Consider the following 21433-nt stretch of genomic DNA (forward strand, 5'->3'; position numbering starts at 1 on the left):
TTTAGTGATACCCCTTGTCACTGCCCTCTTTAACCCTGGGATCAGGAAAACTGACTGAGGCGTCTTTATTTTAAAACCTACTTTTTAGTCCACAGGGAATTACGTGAAGGTGGTACTACCTCTTCTTTAGAGTCAGGCTTTTTGATGGCTGTTTTTAGATCCAGAGGCCTTTTTAATGTCTCTGGGTTTCCATCTACTCTCCAAGTGGAGTGGATTTTTTAGAATGTCACTGAGTCAGCAAAAGACAATGTAGAGGAAGGGAGGATTCATCCCCCTTCTTCCCTGACTGCATGAACCGGGACATCGGTCTTCTCCTACCCTCAGACTGGGATTTATGCCATCAGCTCCCCTGGTTCTCAGACATGCAGACTCAGACTGAATTACACCACTGGCTTTCCTGGGTCTCCAGCTTGCAGACAGCAGACTGTAGGACTTCTCAGCCTCCATAATCATGAGACGCAGTTCCTCAGAGTAAATCAATCTCTCTCTCTCTCTCTTTCTCTCTCTCTCTCTCTCTCTGTCTCTCTCTCCTCTCTTCTCTCTTGCTCTGAGTTCCTCTTGGTTCTGTTTCTCTTGAAAACCCTGACTAATCCAGGTGAGTATATGATGCTTGACCCTTTCCAGGGGTTCTTAGAAGTGCAGTTACCCTAACAGCCAGTGCTGGTAGCAGCTCAGAATCTCATAACTCATTCCTCTAAGTAGAAAACATTTTTGGGGGGGGGAGGGGGTTCAGGTTTATTTCTGGTTCTAATATACTTAATTCAGTGCAATATATTTCAGCTACTTGTGGAATACCTGCCATGTGCCAAATCCTGTGCTAAGCAAAGGCAATGTAATGTGGTACAGAGATAAGTCATATAGAAGTTCTGTCCCCCAGGGTCACATTCTGGCTCTGATGGGGCCTATCACAACTTACTTGACCTTCACATTTGGCAAGGCCACATGTACTTTAGCCCAGCTCCTTGTGGAAGAATTAAAGTACTAACACTTTGTGAGAGACTGGCATGGACTTATATATACTACCAAATGGAAAATAGATAGCTAGTGGGAAGCAGCCGCATAGCACAGGGAGATCAGCTCAGTGGTTTGTGACCACCTAGAGGGGTGGGATAGGGAGGGTGGGAGGGAGATGCAAGAGGGTGGAGATATGGGGCTATATGTATATGTATAGCTGATTCACTTTGTTATAAAGCAGAAACTAACACACCATTGTAAAGCAATTATACTCCAATAAAGATGTTAAAAAAAAAAACAACACCAAACAAAAATAAATAAATAAAAATAAAGTACTAACACTTTGTTTGGGAGGTGCAAGCCGAAGGTGATGAGAGTGCAGGCAGAAAGGGGGAAGTGAGGCAAGGAGAGATGCAAAGCAGTGCCATGCCGTGTGTCACTGTGCTGGCGGGAAGCTTATGATAAGCGTGTTAAAGCTGCTTTGGGTCCTCACAGGCATGTTTCCTTGGCACCCTGGACTTCTTGAGAAGGTTTGCAAGGGAAAAAAACACACTTTGAAGCAATTAACATTGAGGAGAAAAGAGGGCATTTGTGTGCCCAGTTTCCTTCCTTTTTTATTTCTCTTTGGTCAAGGTTACATCCAGAGGGAGTTGACCAAATTGCACTTTTAGGTTGTGTCATCTAGCCCCTAGAAGATGCTCAGAAAGCCAGATCCCATGCCCCATGACATCGTACTTAATACAGATGCGAAAGTGAGGGGACAACTTGGCACAGGTGGGGTTCAACCAAGAGAAAGAAAGAGACAGTTGAGGGTATCTGAGAAGGTGTAGGGGCTTTGAGCCCTGTATACAACCGCTCCTCCTTAAGCTTAGGAGAACATGGAATCCAGTGGAGTGAGGGGGTGGATATGACTCAGCGTCCCAATTCTTTCCTTCATCTCCATCTACTGGAAATGGCTGTATCCTGCTGACAGGCTCTTAAGCTCAGAATCCTCATCCAGGGGCTTAACAGTAACAGAATAGCTTCTGTGGCTCCACCTTGGCCTCCCCTGGGGACCCAATCCAGCCTTATCCTCTCCACAACCCTTTATGAGAGGCCCAGATCCTTATTAAGAAACACTATGGATTTTTAGAGTAAAAAATCTATAGAGGGACTTCAGAAACAGTCTGGGGAGATTATAAAGAAATGTGGGCCAGTTTTCCAAGGAGATTTTATAGAATATTCAATAGCACTCTGGTCATAAAAGGCCTATGGATGTTTCCAAAGCCGAGGCTGGCCCTGAATTATGATTCCCTGACGCAGAGCCCAGAGAAAGGTCACAGCATAACAGATCAGGGCTTGATTCTGCGGCGCTTGTAAAAATAGAGCCACCTCACTAAAATGCAGTGGGGATATTAATTTCCAGGGCTGAAGTTCAATTTAACAGAAAGAGTAGAAAATAGAGCTGTCTTTTCAATCCCAGTGGTCATAATAGAACCCCACCCTGCACCTCTCTGAAAACTGTCTCCCAGCCAGCTCCCAGACATTCTAAACCATGCCTTGTGCTTTTCTTTCCATGATGACTGGAGCTGGGTAGCTAGAGGGACAGCAGTTACTGTTCACAGATGAGGAACCTGAGGCATTTGCAGGTTAATCTGCTCTCTCACGGGCGCTGGACAAGTCAGCGGGTGAGCCTGTTTGCAGTTGGTAAAGTCCTACTCCCAGTTGGGAGCCGATGACCACACTTACATTTAACTTTGATTCAAGAAGGAAGGGAATTAAAGTATCCCTACTGGGTGTCCTTATGCGAAGGGCTTGACATACATCTTCTCACTCAATTTTACAGTGAATCTGATGGATCAAAATTCTCTCCATCTATTAGGAAACTAAGGGACTTCCCTGGCGGTCCAGTGGTTAAGACTCCGCGCTTCCAACGCAGGGGGTGCAGGTCCGATCCCTGGTCAGGGAAATAAGATCCCACATGCCTCACAGTGCAGCAGAAAAAAAGACAAACAAACGAAAAACTAGGGCTCAGGGAGGTAAGGGCATTTCTCCAAATAAACCACATAGTCCTTAAGAGGGTAAGAGGCCCGGAGCTGAGAAGAACTGGTGTCAGGTGGTCTGACGTGTAGGTCTGCTCCCTTCTTAACCCCACAGGCATCTCTTCTGTCTTCTCAGCTAGGCTGGAACCTCCACTAGACCAGGAACTGTGTCCTGACTCCCCTCCCACTCAGTACCCAGGTCAGGGCAGGGCTCTTGAGGTGGCTGAGAGTAGGTGAGTTGGTAGGAACCCACAAGGAGAGTTCTGGGGTGCTGGGTAGATCTGGCCTATTATGCTTTGAAACTGGTCTGGAACTTTAACTAGAACTGTTTCTCCTTACCTTAAGACTCAGTGAAAAGCCAGTCTCTGGGTAGATGGAGAGAAACTGAGGGTGAATTTGTGCAGTTAAATGAGAATGGGAGATTGAGAACAGAGACATTTGAAGGTCAGACAAGGGACCTCAGTTGATGGGGTACAGAATTATAAATGGAAAGGTTCTGAGATTTCACCAATTTTAAGATGGACTCAGAGTAGGCACTCAGTCAGCATCTCCTGGGCCTATGACAGTTTCTTCCTTGGGCTCTCACCACTGGTCAATGATGGCTACTAGCCTAGGCTGGAGCCCAGCAGGATGGCCAATCCCCATGCCCCTTTGTGGTGGGAGGGTTTCAGCTTTATGAGAGTCCAAGACACCGTGGAAGATGTTGCCCTAACACGTGTTCTCTGTAGCTCCAGGTGCCAGGTGCTTCTCCAGGGGGCAGAGAGGACAGGTAGAGGCTGCACCTGGGACTGTGGGTCATATGTGGGCTCTAGGCTCAGCCCCACAGATGACTCACCTGCTATGAGAAAATGCACATGAAAGCACCCATGAATAGTCTGTGCTCTAATTCTTTGTCTGCCTTGCTGCTTTGATTTGCCAGCCACCCACCTGGTCTCTCTCAGGGGCCATCAGCAGGATGAAGGCATCCTACTGTTGCCACAGCAGTAATGACTGTAGTGAACTAATGAGGATGTTATCTGAGGCAGTGATAGCCATCTGACCATGACCCTGGCCTGGGCTTACAGACAGGAACTCAGGTTCAGCTGTGGTCTGTGACACTTGTTGCTATAGTCTCTATCACACTTGAAAAGGATCTCATTAGCGCCTGGGGAAATCTTCCTCCCTGGCCCTTTTCTCTTCTAGCGGTGAGCAGTTTTAATTGCATTCGATCACCTTATTTGATGACCTTGATGTCTCTAACTACTTTCTTATCTTCCAGCTGCTCTGCGACAGTATTTGTGCGTGTCGTCTGCACCTAGTCGGTGTGAGATGGTTACACACATGACTGCGCGGGAGAGTAGATTCATGTTTAATGACATTACGCGGGAAGTGCCACAGCCTCCGTATTTGTGCACAATGGAGAATCTATTTTCAGCTCCCACCCCATCTGCAAGTTACTTTTCTAGGCAAAAAGAGCAGAATTTACCCACCCACTTCCTATTACCACAGTGTGACCAGAACACAGAGGTAGGTAGGCAGAACAAAAGATTTGGTTCAGAGCAGTTGGCTCTCCAAGTTCAGTGTGTGTTACACCTCCAGTACCTGAGAGGTGTTGTTAAAATCCACGTGTGTGATGCGCATCCTTGGAGATTCTGATTTAGTAGCTGTGAAGTTGAGACTAGGCACCCGCATTTTGAACAACTTCTTCAGGCCATTTCCATTCGTGGACCACACTTTTAGAACCACTGGGTTAGAAAAATGAATTAGAAGCAGATATCTGCAGGACCCCATGCACGGAGAGAACAGCTTTTCCTGGGTAATAGTTAATTAGCAGGTGGTGGATGTAAACCTCTTCAACAAGACAGTTGATGAAGCCTTAAAGTTTGGTTGGCCATATGTCCTGTTTTGTCTGATTTCACGGTTGTTGTAGATCAATTAATACCTGTTAATTATTTTTAGTGCTTCTTCTCCCTCTCAGAAGAGTGTCTGGGTTTGGACGATAAATTATATAGTTTCCCTAATTTAAAGTGAATTTTGAACAAGCTTTGTAAAAGAAAGAGACATTTCTTCCTGCCAACATAAGTTCTGGAGATGAGTTAATCATCTCTCCAGCCAGTGTCCTTGGAATCTGGGGGCAGGAGGAATGAGCACATCACATGTGCTGAGCTCTCCCCTCCAGTGTCCCCAGCTAAGGGATCACCCTAAGAAGGTTAAAAAGCCCCTGATCTCATTGAGGTATCTGAGGCATAAATGATTCAAAAAGGCCAGAGGCGTGTTTCCAGAAGCATAACAGTCTTATTAAAATCATGGCTTACTCTCAATAAATTCAAATCTGTTTACATCCAACTTACTACATATGGTAGCAACAGAAAACCTTCATTTTTTTCCTAATCTCAGCAATCTTCTCTCTTGTTCAACATTCAGATTTTATTTCCACAAACACAGAACTGCATTCTACATTTGAGGATGTCATTTAAGGCCAAGAAACTCCAATAAAAAAGCACTTATCAGCAGTAAAGTTTGTTTGAGGATTACCTACTGGGAAGAAAGGCAAGCTCCCCTTTTAAACTGAAGTATGCTATTTCGGGAATGTGACCCCTTTCATGAATAAATGACATGGTGACATTTACAGATAAAGCAAGATTTAACTGCTATGAAAGAAAGTGACAAATGTCAGGATGTCAATAATGATCCGTGAACATAATGGTTTCTTGCCTGAGCACTGAGCAGATACATAATGTAACTGCTGCCTGCCAGCATTCTGCAGAGAATGGGCCCCGCCATCAGGGAACAGTCAAGAAGCTCCCAGAACCAGGAGAGTCATGAGTCTGGAGTGGTGGGTGCATGGGCGGGGTCTGAGTGCAATCTGGCTATGAAATGAGGCTGTTAATTCTCCATGTTGCTCTCATGTCTACACTTTAGGAAGGATGAAGTTTTTTTACCATTTCTGGCTAAATGTTGTCTGTCAGAGGAGGATTCATATATTGTGAAAATAGCTTCCTGATGATGCCTTCATTTTCCTGAAGTGCCAAGGGTATAGAGGAAATGTCAGGAAAAAGTCTGAGCTGTCACTAGCCTGATGAGGCCATGGGTGATTCCTGCCCAGGTGGTGCAGGCACAGAAGCCCACACCAGGGTCGCCTCCCCTGCAGCATGGGGCCAGCAGCACGTGACCAAAGTCTCAGGGCACACTAACCAGAGTGTGGGTGGCTCAGCTGGACTGGCCCCGTGCCTATGAAGACCCTTTCCTCTGGGCCCTCTCTCCTGCCTTGGACTCAGGGCACTGTTCCCTTCTGGTTCTGCTCCTACATCTCTGAAGCTGTTTTGTGCTTTTACTGGCCTTTCATCTCCTTCCTTAAAATTAGATGCCTTTGGTCAGTGGTAAATGTCTAACAACCAGCTCTTGGAAAACAAGCTCCAGTCAGTTTGCAGTTTTCTGCAGTATATATGCTGTGCCCACCCCCCAATCCCCCAATTTTAAACTACTTTTCAACACGAAGTCACTGAGCAGAGTTGGGAAGATGTACACAGTTGCTCCAGCCAGCTTCAGTACCACGTGGTGATCTTCAGGGTCCTCTTTGCTTTTCTACACTTACTCCCCACCTCAGTTACTGCTCTCTTCTCCCAGCTGTAACTCTCATGTTCATGTGAAGAACCCCAATGTATATTCCTGCCTTCATGTCCCTCCCCAGATCCAGCACCACATAGCTACTGCAGAAGAAAGCTTCCTCTGCTTCTGCCTTTGCGGTTGTCCTGCCAGATCCCCTCCTTCATCTCTCACTTCTTAAGGCAAGATCATTCCTGGCCTTTCCTCCTCCGTGGTGCTTTCTGGCTCTGGCTCATGGCCTTCAGATTCATCATAGCACCCCCACTCCTAACCCCAAGTCTGGACAGTGTTCTCTTTTCTCATTATATGTTAAAGCTCAGGAGTGTCCAGCTGTTACCTCATTTAACAATAAAACTGAGAAAACAGAGGCTCTGGGATGTTCATTGACTTGTTGGAGGTCCTACAGTATATATCCAAGTTGTGACTAGAACCCAGGTTTCTTGATTCTCAGGACCAGCGCCTTTTCCTGTGTAGCTTCCCATTTTCCGTTACTCCTAGAGGCCCAGGTTCAACTAAAATCTCCGTCTCCTCAGCTCTTCCACCCACAGCCCAACCTCTGGCCCTACAGTGACTCCCAGGCCCTCCTCGGAGTGTTAGGGTCACTTCAGTGATGGGCGGAGAAGCCTTGAGAGTTGTCATTCTGGAGCGTCTGGTACTGCATGGTGGCACATTTTGCTCAGCCTTCTTTCAGCCCCTTGGTACAGATGTGATTTTCTTGACAAATACCGTGGTCCTGTCCCCTGTGGCTTCCAGAAAAGCTGTGAACTTTAAGAACAAGAGCAGGTCAGGAAGCGGGGTTGTCATAACCAGCGCTGACAGGCCACCGGCCTCCATCAGCAGCTGGAGCAAGGCTTTGGGTTTTTACCTTGGTCGGAGGACGTCTTTCTCCATGTGGGGTGGTCTTTCTAAGATAAAGGAATGATATTTCAAATCTTTCTGTACTTTGTGGGTCTGGATTACACACCCTGCCTGATGTGTATGAGCAGTTAGTCCTGTGCTCAGTTACACTGTGAGGTGAAGCCAGAGGCCTTCCCAGGCCCAGAATCTGAGGCTGAATCTGAGTAACAGGATTCAGTTCAGGGAAGGGAGAAATTTTGGTTGGCTGGAAAAATCAAGGATAATTTTCTGGGTAAGGAGAAGTGTGAGCAGAGCTTTAATAAACAGTCAATATTTTGTGTGGAAGGCAGAGATAGGATACTTGGGAGAGGGAGGCTGCAGTGAAGAAGAGTTTCAGTGGTGGGAAAGAGTGGTTCTCTGTCTCTCTCTCAAATCCCTCTCCCATCTTCTTGCTGCTGCCAGTGAGAGTTCAAGCTGAGAAAGCAGGTCCCCTAGGCGAGAGGATGTGAGGGTATAAATGACATCAGACCTCTCCCTGAAAGAGGGAGCTGATGGGGCTCCCCTACAGAGAACACGCCTGGCCCTGGGCGGGCCGCAGAGGGGGGTGGGCCTAGTGCAGGGGCTCAGTGCTGCCAGCCACCTGCTCACTTCCCTTGTGCAGCCTGTCACCTCTGGCCACAGAGGCCACTGCCTCAGCCATTCCGAGAGGTCAGTGGGCCCACCGTGGGCAGCACAAGAGCAGGCTGGGGACCCTGCACCTCCTTAGCAGCTTCTGAGGCAATTAGGAGTCTGACTGACATTTTTTTCTCAACACTAACTCATTTCCATCCTGCTTTGCTCTTACAAGCTGACAAGATTTCAACCCAAAGCAGGAGACTCATGATGCTGTCATAAAGTACATGTGGAGAAGACCTGAGAGGTAAATGCATTTCACTGGAAGTTTCCCTGTGGTTGGAAGTTTCTTTGAAAACTTGGTGATTATTAAGATGTCAGTGGTAGAAAGAGTTTGCTGCTGCCTTCCTGCTGCCTGGCCCTGTCTGCTCTGACAGTCCTCCTCCTCAGTCCTCTCCACAGAGCAGGGCAGAGAAAGGACAAGGGACGCTAAGGGGTGGTGGGTGGCAAGGAGCACTCACTCAGGCCAGGCCCGACAGTGCTTAGTGGGGGGCCCCGGCCACCGGGGCTGGAGGCCCTTCAAGGTTTCTTCTCCCACCTCACGGGGCAGATCCCCGACAATTATGTGGCTAAAAAGTATGCATAGGCACAACTAATCTGTAATCTAGGAATGGCTGCAGAATCTGTCTTTGAAGGAACCGTGTTCTGTGGCCTGGGGAACATTTTAGTGAGTTCTTTGGTGACGCAAAAGCAAGGCCAGGGCCCGACCTGGGAGGAAGAGGGTGACAAAGGAGGCCCTGTAGCTGCTCTGCTTGATGATGTAAGGGCTGTACCCTGGCTACGGTCAGGGCAAGAGCTGCGGGAGAACTAGCTTGTTTGGACCAGCGGAGTTGAGGAAAGCAGGATGTGGGACTCCTGATTTGGAGAGCAAGGAGAGAACCTCAGAGAACTGCCATCTGGAAGTGTCCCCAGCATCCAGTGGAGTGTGTGGGTGTATGTGTGACTTGTTTGTGAGGGTCTTTGTTGCCTAAACAGGAATCTGCCTTCCACCACGGACTTGCATTGTTGACAGGCACTAGAAGCTGTGGGTTCTGATATTCAACTTTGAGGCTTTCCTTTTCAGCACTGGCACCTCCTCAGAATGCACTGAGTTCTGAAATTCTAGAGCGGAGTGTCAGCCTTGGTATGGGGAGTGACAGGAGAGAGGGTGCCCACATGTGGGAGAAGCAAAGCAGGAAGCCCAGGGAGGGGCCCCAAAGGGAAAAGTCAGCAGGAAGGAGCTCAGAGCATCTGTGGACCGAGCAGTGAGGAGCAGCCCCGGGGGTACTTGGCTGCCCGTTTTTCCTGGGCTTCACAGCACTACTAAGAGAAGGGACCTGCTAAGAGATATGGTCTTTCTGGTGACCCTGAAAGATGGGAAATTAGGAATTCTTGCATTTACCTATATATTCCTTCATTTAGCACTTTATGCATTTATATTCTTGTTGAACAGTATTTTGGGCTCTGTCAAGGATACAGTGAAGAAAAAGACCCAGTGTCTGTTCTCAAGAATCTTTCTCTGGCCAGGGCTAATGATGATTTTTATTGTTATTATTATTATTACTATGACTACTACTACTATTAGAGCAGAGTCTCGTATGATTTAGGAAATTTGCAACCTTTAAGGAGAAGGCTGACTCTGCCTAGAACTCGCCACAGCTGCTGGTGACACTGTGGTCTTGTGATCCTGTCTGCAGAGTCAGTTGTGGGCTGTGGCATCCTGATGGGAAAGGACAGAGAACTCAAGAGTGGGGGGAAATTGCACTCACTTTTATTCTGCTGAAATAATTTTATTCTGAGAACTCACGTAGAGTTAAGAGCAATGTGCATGTAGGCTAGAATTGGCATTTTTGAAGACGGTCTCAATTTTCCGCTCAGACCACGCATTTGAGAACTTTAACATCTCTCTGTGTTCTTCTTTAATCTTGTAGTCAGGGTGTCTGGCCTGATGGAATGCAGGGTTCTGGAGTTCAGAGAGCGGAGAATGAGTCTGAGTACTCAGCAGGTCCCAACCCACCTTGTCTGAATTAAACAAAAGACACAGAACCTACTTTAGAGGGATTTCCTCTCTCTCCACCAGGCAGCTTGAAATTAGCAGCCACTGGTGTTCACGGTACCCTGAGCAGAATTTTGGGGCTGGCAGCTTTGGCCTTCCCTTTTTGTCTTAGCCCTGGTTGCCATACAAAATACCATGACAGGGTGGCTTAAACAACAGAAATTTTTTTTTTTTGAATTTTATTTTACTTATTTTTTTATACAGCAGGTTCTTATTAGTTATCCATTTTATACATATTTAAACAACAGAAATTTATTTTCTCATAGTTTTGAAAGTCTAAGATCAAGGTGTCAGCCATTTCAGTTCCTGATGAGGGCACTTTTCATAGTTTGCAGACTGAAGTCTTCTTGCTGTGTCCTCCTATAGTGGAAAGATGGAGAGTTAGCTGGCTCTCTTGTGTATCTTATAAGGACACTAATCCCATCGAGTGATCTCTACCCTCATGACCTAATTACCTCCCAAAGACCCCATCTTGGACTGTCATCTCATTGAAGATTAGGGCTTCAACATATGGATTTTGGAGGGACACAAACATGTAGTCCATAACACTCTCAGTGCCCTTTTATCCGTGCCTTTGGGCATCCTTGTTTCTCTCACCTGGAGGCACACAGGGCCCACATTTCCCCTCTGGGAATCCTGTGTTCTGCAAGGGCTTTAACATAGGTCCTTTGCACTTTAGGAGAATGGTCTTCCTGTTCCAGGAGCTGTATTCTCAGCCTGATTGCTCCAGAGAGGAAATGATGTTTCCTGGAAATGAAGTTCTCAGCTTCAGCCTGTACCTCTGGAATTTTTATACCTTGGTCACTTTGGTCTAAATTCAGACTGCTGGTGTCCTTTTGACTCAGCTCCATGGGGTCTGTGCCCAGAGGGAGTCCTGCGGCCACTGCTGCTGGCACAGTGGGTATCACTGATATTCCTGATAAAACCGTGGCCCTGGCAATGCTGAAGTAGACCGAGGGTTTTCATTCTCCGAGTTTTATCATATTGAAATGTCAGGGATGTAATGATCCAGGCAGCACGGGAGAAGTTAGGATGAAACTAAAACTTTATTTTAACATATCTATGGAAATAAATGTGGCATGTGCCAGTGTTTTGGGAAGAAATGTGCATGTATGTGTGCATGTGTGTGTCTGTGTGCACAAGACCCATGCATGTATGGATCTGTATTAAAACATACAAAACAACGTAGCTGGGAGATTAGCTACATATAAATCTAGAAGAAAACACTGAGCTACTTCTTGTGCACCTATAGTTGAAAATATTTTCTTAACTAACCTTAATGAGAAGATCATTTAAACAGGACAATAAATCGTAAAATCAAATCAGTTTCCCTTTGACCAGTACTTTGACTTGCCACAAAGTCTGCTTCCTGCCTGTCCTGTCTCACCATCCTGGGCACCGACATTCATATGCACGGAGCCACGAACACAGGCAGGATGAGCAGGGCTGGCTCTGGGGCTCACTCGGGTCCAGGGGGTGGTAGATGTGCCTTTGCTCTACTGGGTTCTTCAGTCAAAAGAACTGCTCTTTGTGACTTTGAAACTCCCAGGGTGAAGGGCACGATGCCAGTTTTCAGGTGTGGCATTTCTGTGGATGAGCCAAAAGCAGTTGGGGAGCCATAAACGTGCATGTTACGGAGCAGTATGTTGCTGCCAGGCCTCCACGGCGGCTGTTTTCTCATATCCTCCAGTGTTATGATCCCATACCTTTAAATATTCATTTCCATCGCTCTACATGAGGACATAAAGTCAGCTTGTGTTTCCACGAGCCCTGGTGGGTGCCGATCCCTGCAGTCCTAACAGCGGCTCCCTTGGGAGAGGAGAGTCACCTCCTCCCCTGACCGACCGACCGACAAGGGTGACAGCGCCAGGCCAAAAGAGCTGGCCTGCAGTCAGTGTCCCTGGTGTCCGCTGCCCACGGTCACCTCAGCGCACTCTTTTCTCCTCTCTTTCTCTTTTTCTGGTGTCAGACCTGGTTACTGCATTACACGTACGTGTCGGTGGGTAACACACCGGGGAGGTTGTACTCACCTCTCCCTTTAACCCAGGGCCTGCCACAGCTCCTGAAACTTACGGATGGTCAATACCCATTCGCTGAACTAATGAAGGATTCTCCCATGTAAGAGCTGCTTCTTCACTGGCTCTGGCTTTCACAAGTGAGTTAACACTGGGCTGTAAATAAAATATGCTGTGGAAAGACCAAGTACTGAGGCCACGCTGTCAGATGAAATGACAAAGTTACTCGTTCGTGTCTTCCCCATCTTGCAGTCCAGATCCTGGCTCACTTGCTGGAGGTGAGGCCTGCGATTAGGGGGCATGGCACCCAGTCTCCCCATAGCACCAGCCAAGCCAGGAGCAGATAGATAATTGATCTTCAGTCACACTTAAAGATCCTCTTCAGTGTGTGGTCCTCAGCTAGCAGTGACTCTTTTGTCTGAAGAGAATTACTTTGCTACTGAAACTGCTTGTAATTTATAACAGAGTGACATAAGCTGAATGCAGGTTTTTTTCCCCTAGGGAGTACCCCCAAATTCTGAAGTTTCTTGGTACTTGGACACGTTATGGAATTGCTGATCAAGTTGAATCATTTCCTGTATGTACCCAATCACCTTTACTGGGAAGGGTGTCAGTTCTGGAGTGATCAGGGAGTCTGGATCTGGGGCAGCACCCTCAGCATCTCACCATAAACACTTAACCGTTTTATATCTCCTTGTTTAATCTTATTAGAGTGACATCCCTGCACAGGTCATCTGAGGTCAAATTAGTAAAGGTAATGACTGAATGAGAAAGAGGCTCAGATTTGGGGCCATAGGATGTTGAAATGTATTATTATTAGACATGGTGATAAAACACCTGTCCATCCCAGCATTTCACAGGCATTTAGACTCTCCTGTATATATTCTATTTCTTTATAAGAGCTGGACACTGGACAGACAAATTCTCCTCACCCCAGCACTACTGCTGGGTTTAATTGTAACAAAATGACATAGAATGGTAGTCAGGGATGTGATCAAGTCACCCCACATCCAGCCATTTCCTGTGAAATGTGAAGAGTCATATTATAGCCGTCAAAGCACCTCAACTTCACTTTGTGTCTCAACATATAGCTTAAGGGATTACTTGTCCTCCCACATCTTCTGTGCTTTCTTCTGTTCTCAGTGTTGATACCAGCTGCATGACCAAAACTCCTACATTGCGTTACAAAGCACTTCCCTGTCCAACAGTGACCTTGCTTCTCACACCACACCTGTGAGGGGGACCAGGTGACTGTTATCCTCCTGTGTTTATACAGACAGATCTAGAAACTAATGCTCAAAGTGGTCATGTGACCTATTCAGAATCACCCAGCTGATTGGGGACAGGACTGGCACCAGAATCTGGACTTCTGAGTTCTAATGCAGTGTCATCTATACTGCCCAGCATGCTGCCATCCTAACCCAAAAACTGTCTTTGTGAAAAGGAACATCAAGTTTTCCCTAATGGTGCTTGACCTTAGCAAATCCTTTCAATCATAATCTTCAAAACTTCTGAAGTAAATGCTGGTTTTGTCCCTCAACACTCTCCTTTCCAGCCTTTCTGGGTGCCATTCCAGCCCTGCGGATGAGATTATTCCTGATCCCTTCCTCTGCTCTCTGCTCCTCCATGTGTCCTTTGAGAGGATCCTGGACATATCAAGGCCTGGGCAGTGAGTGTGTGGGCTGTCCTGTCTGGCTCCTCTTTGGTGAGGGGATTATAAGACAGAACATGGGTGAATGCACCTGTGCAAGGCTGGGCACACAGCAGGGACTAAATAAACATTAGTTCAATTAAAACTTTAGAAACAGAACAGTGCTATAAGGTGAACAATGGGCTATATGGTGAGCTAAGGCATTTGTTTTTGGGGTCTCTTGTCTCTCTTTTCTAGCTACACGTCCAATGCTCCTGGCACCCACTTTCGGAGGATTTGTGCTTTTCCTTTTCCAAACATACTCTCAAAAAAGCCCAGAGATTCATCGATTCTTGTAAATGACTCGGGCTGGTTTTCAGGTAGAGTTGGGGGGGGTGGAAAGAAATAAAACCCAAATAAAGAGAGAAAGTTCTGGTGACAGGATTCTTGATGTTGACCAGCATGTGAGGCCAAGGGCAGGGTCAGGTAGAAAGAATCTTTGGATTCCCACCTCTGGATCCATTGCCTAGGGGCTGCTACTCTTGGAGGAGTGAACAAAGTTCTCCTACCATGCCTGGGTGCAGGTGCTCAGAAAAGATTTTAGATGCTGCAGCACTGTACCACTAAGTTGTGCTTTTGACTCAGTTCTGGGCATATCACGGCCGCTTTCCTTCCGGAGCCAACTGAATGAATTTGGGAAAGGGAGAGAGCCCCAGTGACTTGTGCTCTGACAAGCCCTTGGTCTCTTTGAGCTCCGGTGACAGGCAGCCAGACTTCAAAGGCCCTTGGTGCCCTTCTCCTTTTACCCTGCCTGTCAAGAGAGGCTGCGGAGGAGTGAATGCTGGGACTGGGGGAGGGCTGCGGGGAGTAGGTCTCCCTGACATTTTTCCTTCCCTCACTGCCGACAGCCAACTCAAGACCGGCTCTCTAGCCCGCTGCCACCGCTCTCCAACCTCTCACACCAGGGAGACAGCTCAGCCTCTAAATTTAGCAGGAGGAGGGGAGGGGGAGGTCAGCGTGTCCAGGGTGAGGGCTGAAGGTGGACACAGAATAAAAGAGACAGTGGACAAGCAGGGGCAGTGAGAAAGAGAAGAGTGAGTGAGGGGAGGGCCCTCAAGTCAGAGTAGCCAGTACAGATTGAGAGAGAGGAGAGGCTTTTAAGGAGTTTGTAAAAATGTAGTATGTGCATCTTTCACTGTTAGTACCAGGAGCACTACTAATGTGTGCTAATGGGAGCGGTCAGTTTACATTTGTGAGGAGGCTGAATTAGAGCTCTGTTTTAGTGCAGCACCAGGCTGCTTAAGCAGTCAGAGCTACTGTAACTGAAACGGGCCGATGACATTTCTGTTCAGTAGAAGGCAAGTCAGTGGAGGGAGTACTTATTAAGCACCTATTATGAGCCAGGACTGGAATTTGCACGATTCATTACTTAACTCATTTAATCTTACAACAGTTGGGTATGATAGCTTTCAGGATAGTTTTCTTTTTTGAATTAATGGATTAAGGTGAAGCTCAACTTGCAGACTTTAAGTGACTGGTCTAGGATTGGGCTAGATTTGTCTGATCATAAAATGCTTTTTGCACTCCTGTAATAAATGAATGTGAATACTATGAAACCCCTCCCACCAGAATAGTAGTCTATGGCGCTAACCTCTTTCTTCATAAAGGTAACATTTTTTTACCTTCTTTTTAATGTATATGACAGTGATTTGTCCTTTTAATTCTCTGGCGATTTTGTTTACACTATTGCTTAATTTAGCAAACCATGTCTGTCTTGAAAGGGGTTCGAATAAGTTTCAGGAAGATTTCTTCATCAGATCAGAGCTGAAACTCTGAATCAAAGCACCTGTGTGGGTTGGTTGGTTCTGTGAAAGCTTAATGTCTTCAGTAACCAGTGCATACTACCTGAAATAATTTTAGTATATATCCTGACAATCTCAGTGGGAAACTTCTAGGCAAGAGAAGCATTTGGATAGAAACACGTCCCTAACCAGGCAGGAACAACACATTCAGCCAGGAAACAACTGCAGTGTGGAAACAATATACATCCTCTTAATTCTGCAGTTCTCCAAGGAAGAATTTTTTTAAATGGCTAAATGACAAGATTCAGAAGATTATTATGAAGTATGTTTATTGTTGCTCTAGCACCACCTGTTGCTTGGCAACCAAGAGTTTGAACAGTCATCAGTGCGAGGACCAACATTTCCAGGTCCTCTGTCTGGCTCAGCTGGCATCAGTGTGTGGCTTGGCACTGGACAGGAGATACTCACCTGGCCTCTGCTTCATCCCAGAAAGTTACTTAGCAAACAGTAGTCACTTACACACATGCCTTCATGACCAAATACTCAGATGAGTGAAGGAAGGATTGTCCTAAAAGCATCTGACTTTTTTTAAGCTAACCTCCCAATGAATCTTGGAAGTGGTTTTTAAAAAGGAAAGAGGGGAGCAAGCTTTTGAAAGGAGTGTGTGTGTGTGTGTGTGTGTGTGTGTGTGTGTGTGTGAAGGAGGAGAGGGAGGGGAAAGATGAAGTCATGGGAAGGGGAGAAAGAGAAAGGTTTGAGGGCTTGTGGGTTCTGTTTGCCATCCTGTCAACCACATATGCCTCCATGCAGGTCACTCTGCAGGTCAGGAGCCTAGCCATCCTCCACCCCAGCATCCTGCTTTCTCTGCAGTTCACATGATCACTGCTGATCCCTCCAGTGCCTGGGGCTTCCTGGGAAGGTGGATTGTTAGCACTCTGTCAAGTTAGGCTCTGCTTCTCCTACCTCGTAGGTGAGATGCTGACCTCCAGAGAGTCGGGAGCACAGGATTCCCTGCTCTGAACCTTGATATATCCACATGAGCAGTGCAGGCCTAGTTGTTGTACAAGAAGTGACTGTGGCATTATGAAATATGGCTCATTTCTAGCTAACATGCATTGTTTCCCCTGAAGCTCTTTTTATGTTAAAACCTGTCTCTTCCAGTGTTATCTGATGGTTTCCTAGGAGATGCCCCCACCGGCCATGCTCTCCGCAGATGCCAGAGTTGGATATTATCAATAAGCACTAAATATCTGCTTTGCTCACTCAACACTGCTCTGCCCTTTCTCCCTGGGCTGGTGGCTAGTTTCTCACAAGGGTCCCTAATGGCTGTGTAGAGAGAGAGGTAAAGGCTAAATGTATCTGCCTTCCCACATCTTCCTCAGGTGTGAGCTGGGCTCCCAGTCTGCTCTGATAGATTTACTCACTGGTAACTTCCAAGCTAATGTAAAAATTTTGTTTGTTGCTGCTAGGTTTTCCAAATTGAGACAAAATTGGTCACGGAAACATTGCCAGATTTCATATGAAGGAGAACGGAGACCCCTTCTTCAGAAGAGTAGGTTAAGTTACTTTTCCTCTTTATACCTCAACTTCCGCATGGAACTTATGCGGTACCATCTAGAGGCATCAGCAACAGCTACTGGAAACTTCAAGTAGGGAGCTTTACTTCCTGTTTCTTAGTCTTTGACAGAAAGGTCCAAATATAGCTCCAGGCTGGCTTTCCATAATGTGATGAGAAGACAGGGCATCCCAGAAGTTTGAGGTAGCTGCTGTCACCATGGGAAGAGGGCTTGACAACTTGGGCAGTATCCACACAAAGATACAATTTCTGATCTGTCCAAATTGCTTTTGCTTAGAAGCCCTGATTATATTAACACATTCTCTGTCTGATCTGATTGTCTCTCTTTGAAATGTTCTTCTTACAACTGTAACCAAAGCCAATCAAATTATATTGAGATCAAGAAATAAATACACCCTTTAGGGAAAAATGTATGCATTCATATTATTTCTGGAACTAAATTTAAAGGTAAATCACAGATATCATGGTTCAGCACTAGATTTTTGAGGTGAGAAGTGGTAGAAGATGACAAACGGGAACTGAAAAGAAACAAGAACTATTAAAAGAAAATATGATTATTGATGAGTATTCGAAAGTAAAATGCAATTTGACCCATTTCCTTTATGGGAAAAGTACAGGAAATAAAAGAAAGATAGTAGACTATTATTTGATTAAGTGAAACAAATAATCCCAAAAGACCAGCGTTTACTCCAAAAAGAAAACCTCCTCCTTATCTTCTCTCTTCCCCAGCTCTGTCTGGGAATCCATGGAGAGACATGTATTTGTTGGAATTCATGACAGAGTTCTCCAAAATACAATGAGCAGAAGTGCTTGAAAAGGTAACAAAGGCTAAACCTACAGTTCAGCTGTTTGCAAACAGAGTTATACTATCAATGCTCTGACAGCTTCATTTATCCATCCTTTAATCATAGATTTTTGTCACTGAGTCAGCCAGCTGTTTGATCAAAGTTAAAAATGACATCATGCCATCATGGGTAACACGCTGAACCCAATTCTTGTGCCTGAAACAAATATACACAAAGTGCTGCCTGGAGGCTCTATCCAGACCATCCTCAAAGCTCTAACCTTCTAGTTATTGAGGAAGGTTTGACTCCTGGGGCCTCTGAGTTGTCATTCTACCTGCAGGCCTGGAAGAGGACAGCTTCATGTGGCAGCTCCTGTGTAAATGACATCTGACAAATACTGTAAAAACACCGTCCATTTAAAAAATTTGGTGGATCATCATTTTGCTTTAGCCTATTAGATTGAATCAAACACAAGTTATTTGAAGTGAACTTTAATATTAGTATTATATTAATGCGGTAAAAAAAACTAATCATTTTCTTTAAATTTATTTTGAAAAGGGAACAGTAGTAAAGGGTGTTAACATTTATCGAGGCCTATATGTGCCAGTATATTATACAAGTTAACTTACTTAATCCTTAGGATCACCCTGAAAGGAAGATATTATCATCATTCTATAGATAAGGAAACTGAGGTGCAGAGGAGTTTAAGTGACATAACTAACTCCATGCAACTCATCAGTGGGGGAGCCAAGATTCATTCCTGTGTGCATCTGCTTCACCATAAAGCAGGTGCTCTTTCACCTGTGCTCTGCTGCGTTCCGTATAAGCCTCCACTGAACTCCAGCTTCATTCGGTTGGCAAGCACTGACGACAGACATTTCTCTAAGAGGTCATTTGGTTGCTTCTGTATTCAGAGATATCCTAGAAGTTATTGAAACAGGGATTTGACTCCATCGTTAAACATTTCCTGGGCAAAAGACCCTGTTTCTGGCCCTTACTTAGTACACAAGTTGAATTTGTAGTCAAACCAGTGATGCTGTCAGGATTTTTCAAACACAAAAACCTATGAATGGTCATATACACTTGGCTTCAAAAATACTCTGCTCTTCCAAAGAGCAACCTACATTGACCTGCCAAGAGACTGAGACATTGCTGGGGGCTGTTTGGCTGGAGGATTTGATTGTTGGTCAAGGGATACCAAATAAGAAACAGGATGGTGTCGTGGGAGGAGGGGGCTGGCTCTGGACACCAAGAGCTGTGGATTCCAACATAGAATGGCCTCTTGGGCTGCTGTGCAAATTTGCAAAAGATACTTAATCCCCTGGGCCTGTTTCCTCATCTGGTAAATTAATATATCTATTTATGGAATTGTTGTATGAGAATTATATAAGTAAAGCACATAGTAATATTATTAGATTTTATCACCATTATTATTTGTCACCCAAATCACTCAGCTTTGCTGTCTTCAATACTCAGCACTTGCATTCATGTCCCATTTCTGGTGCTGGTAGAAATGAAACTTTTGTACCCGCCACCAGAGAGGGCTATTTATTTTTCATCATTGCCTGCCAGGAACCCACAAGATCCCCATTTGCCTATCCAAAGGTACCTGATTATTCAATGTTTTATGTTACTAAATAGGGGTCTACTTTGTTTTTTGTGGGGTTTTTTTAAGATTTTTTTTTTTTTTTGATGTGGACCATTTTTAAAGTCTTTATTGAATTTGTTACAATATTGCTTCTGTTTTCTGTTTTGCTTTTTTGGCTGCAAGGCATGTGGGATCTTAGCTCCCCGACCAGGGATCGAAACCGCAGCCCCTGCATTGGAAGGCAAAGTCTTAACCACTGGACCACCAGGGAAGTCCCAATAGGGGTCTACTTTGAAAACAGTGAGGCCTTGAGGAGAAATTAGGTCATGCCCTGAACTCAAACCATTTAGAAATTTCAATTTGCTGCACTCTTCTCTCTGCCCCTCTTATCTAAGAGAAGAGGCACATTGTGGCTTTTGACTCAATAATGAGACCCATATTAGTAGGAAAGAAAGTTCAGAAGCAGAGGGAGAACTCTGGCAGAATGGGAGAAAAGGCAAATGGCTTTTTCAGAAACGTGCTGCCAAATACCTTTGAATTGATGACAACACCGCTGAGAATGTCTCCCAACATGTAGGAGAGCACCATGAGCAACATGAGCAGCCACTCTGCTTTGTAAAGCCTCAGAGAAGTGCCTCTGGAGAAATCAGCCAGAGGTGGATAGAAATGGATGAAAGAAGGAACAAAAGGCTTTAACTGATCAGTGAGAGCCGATAAAAGCCCAGGTCCCCAGCTTGGAGTTTCCACAGGGTCCCGCCTGTCCCCAGTTCTCTCTGTTGCTGGTTCCACGTGAAACCAGAGGGGATGGCTGGAGAGTTATGTCATCTCAGACCAGTCACTTGTGCAAAAGGATCACCATCGGGAAGAAATTTACTAGTATTTGAGGAAAACAAGTCAGAAGTCAGTGTTTAAGGTGGGGAATTCCTGAGCTGCGTTAACTCTGAGAGAGACAATAGACCACAAGTCAGAATGAGGCTCCAAGTTAGGGTTTGCCCTTGTTTGGGTCTGGGTAGCCTGTCAGACAGCCTGGGCATGGGCGGCAGCAGCCGACAGGGGGCTATGAGGCATCCTGCTGTCTGGAGTCGTCTGAGGAAGATGGACTGTCCCTAAAGGGCCCACAGGTTTTTCAAAAGGTTTGTCATGATTCAAATGTTATTGGAGGGACAGTGGTGCCCAATGGCTGGACCACCATTCTGGATCTTTCCTTGAGGCGACTAACCCAGTAATAGAGAAGCACTCTGTCACTGGTCAGAATATAGCAGTGGTTCTCGGCTTTTGGTCATGTCCTAAAACTGGTGGAGCTCCAACAACAAAGTGAGTCATCTTACATTTTATGCTGTGCCTTTTGCTTCAGGCTCTGCCTCTGTCATGAGGCATCTGTAGGCACCACTTGACTCCTAGGTGACATGCTGAGTTCAGGAAACCAATTCTCCATTCCTCTGTAAGTGTTACATAATACAAAGAGACCCAAGGAAGATGCCTGTCTCCCTGTTCATTCCATCGTGGGTCATGACCTTCAGATATATCCTGTCTGCTCAGTCCCATCTCCCTTCTTTACATACCCTGGTGAAAGGTGTGAATTCAGGTTCTTTCTAGCCTACCTCCTCACCCCAGCTCTCCTTTTTTTACCTCAGATTTTTAGAGTCCATCCCCAGCCCCTGTTTATCAATATTCTACCCAGTCTTGCTGTCAAAAGTCAATATGAAAGCCTTCCTCGTGAAGGTAAATGACTGACATCATTTAAAAGCATGACCTTTTCTCGAGGATATTTGCAATTGAACAGGGTGGCAGTGTCCCTAACAGACCAATGCGTCTTTACTCTTTTCTGTACCTCCTTATTCATGCTTTCTGTTTACCCCTTTATTTCTACAACCACACCTCTCTCCTCTACTGCCCCCCAAACTGATTGCCACTTCTTCAACTATTAATTCAT

The 21433-nt window shown here is 45.8% G+C and overlaps 1 protein-coding gene across 1 annotated transcript in view; it reads left to right on the forward strand.

Moving 5' to 3' along the window:
* TDRD15 (tudor domain containing 15) overlaps positions 1–7131 on the forward strand; it is a 143920-nt gene extending 136789 nt beyond the window's left edge. The window contains 2 exon segments of the mRNA XM_061210861.1: positions 4234–4481; positions 7012–7131. Coding sequence (XP_061066844.1) covers positions 4234–4481; positions 7012–7131 — 368 coding nt within the window.
* The last annotated feature ends 14302 nt before the right edge of the window (positions 7132–21433 follow it).

The sequence above is a fragment of the Eubalaena glacialis genome, chromosome 14 (assembly GCF_028564815.1).
Source record: "Eubalaena glacialis isolate mEubGla1 chromosome 14, mEubGla1.1.hap2.+ XY, whole genome shotgun sequence".
NCBI classification, from domain to species: domain Eukaryota; kingdom Metazoa; phylum Chordata; class Mammalia; order Artiodactyla; family Balaenidae; genus Eubalaena; species Eubalaena glacialis.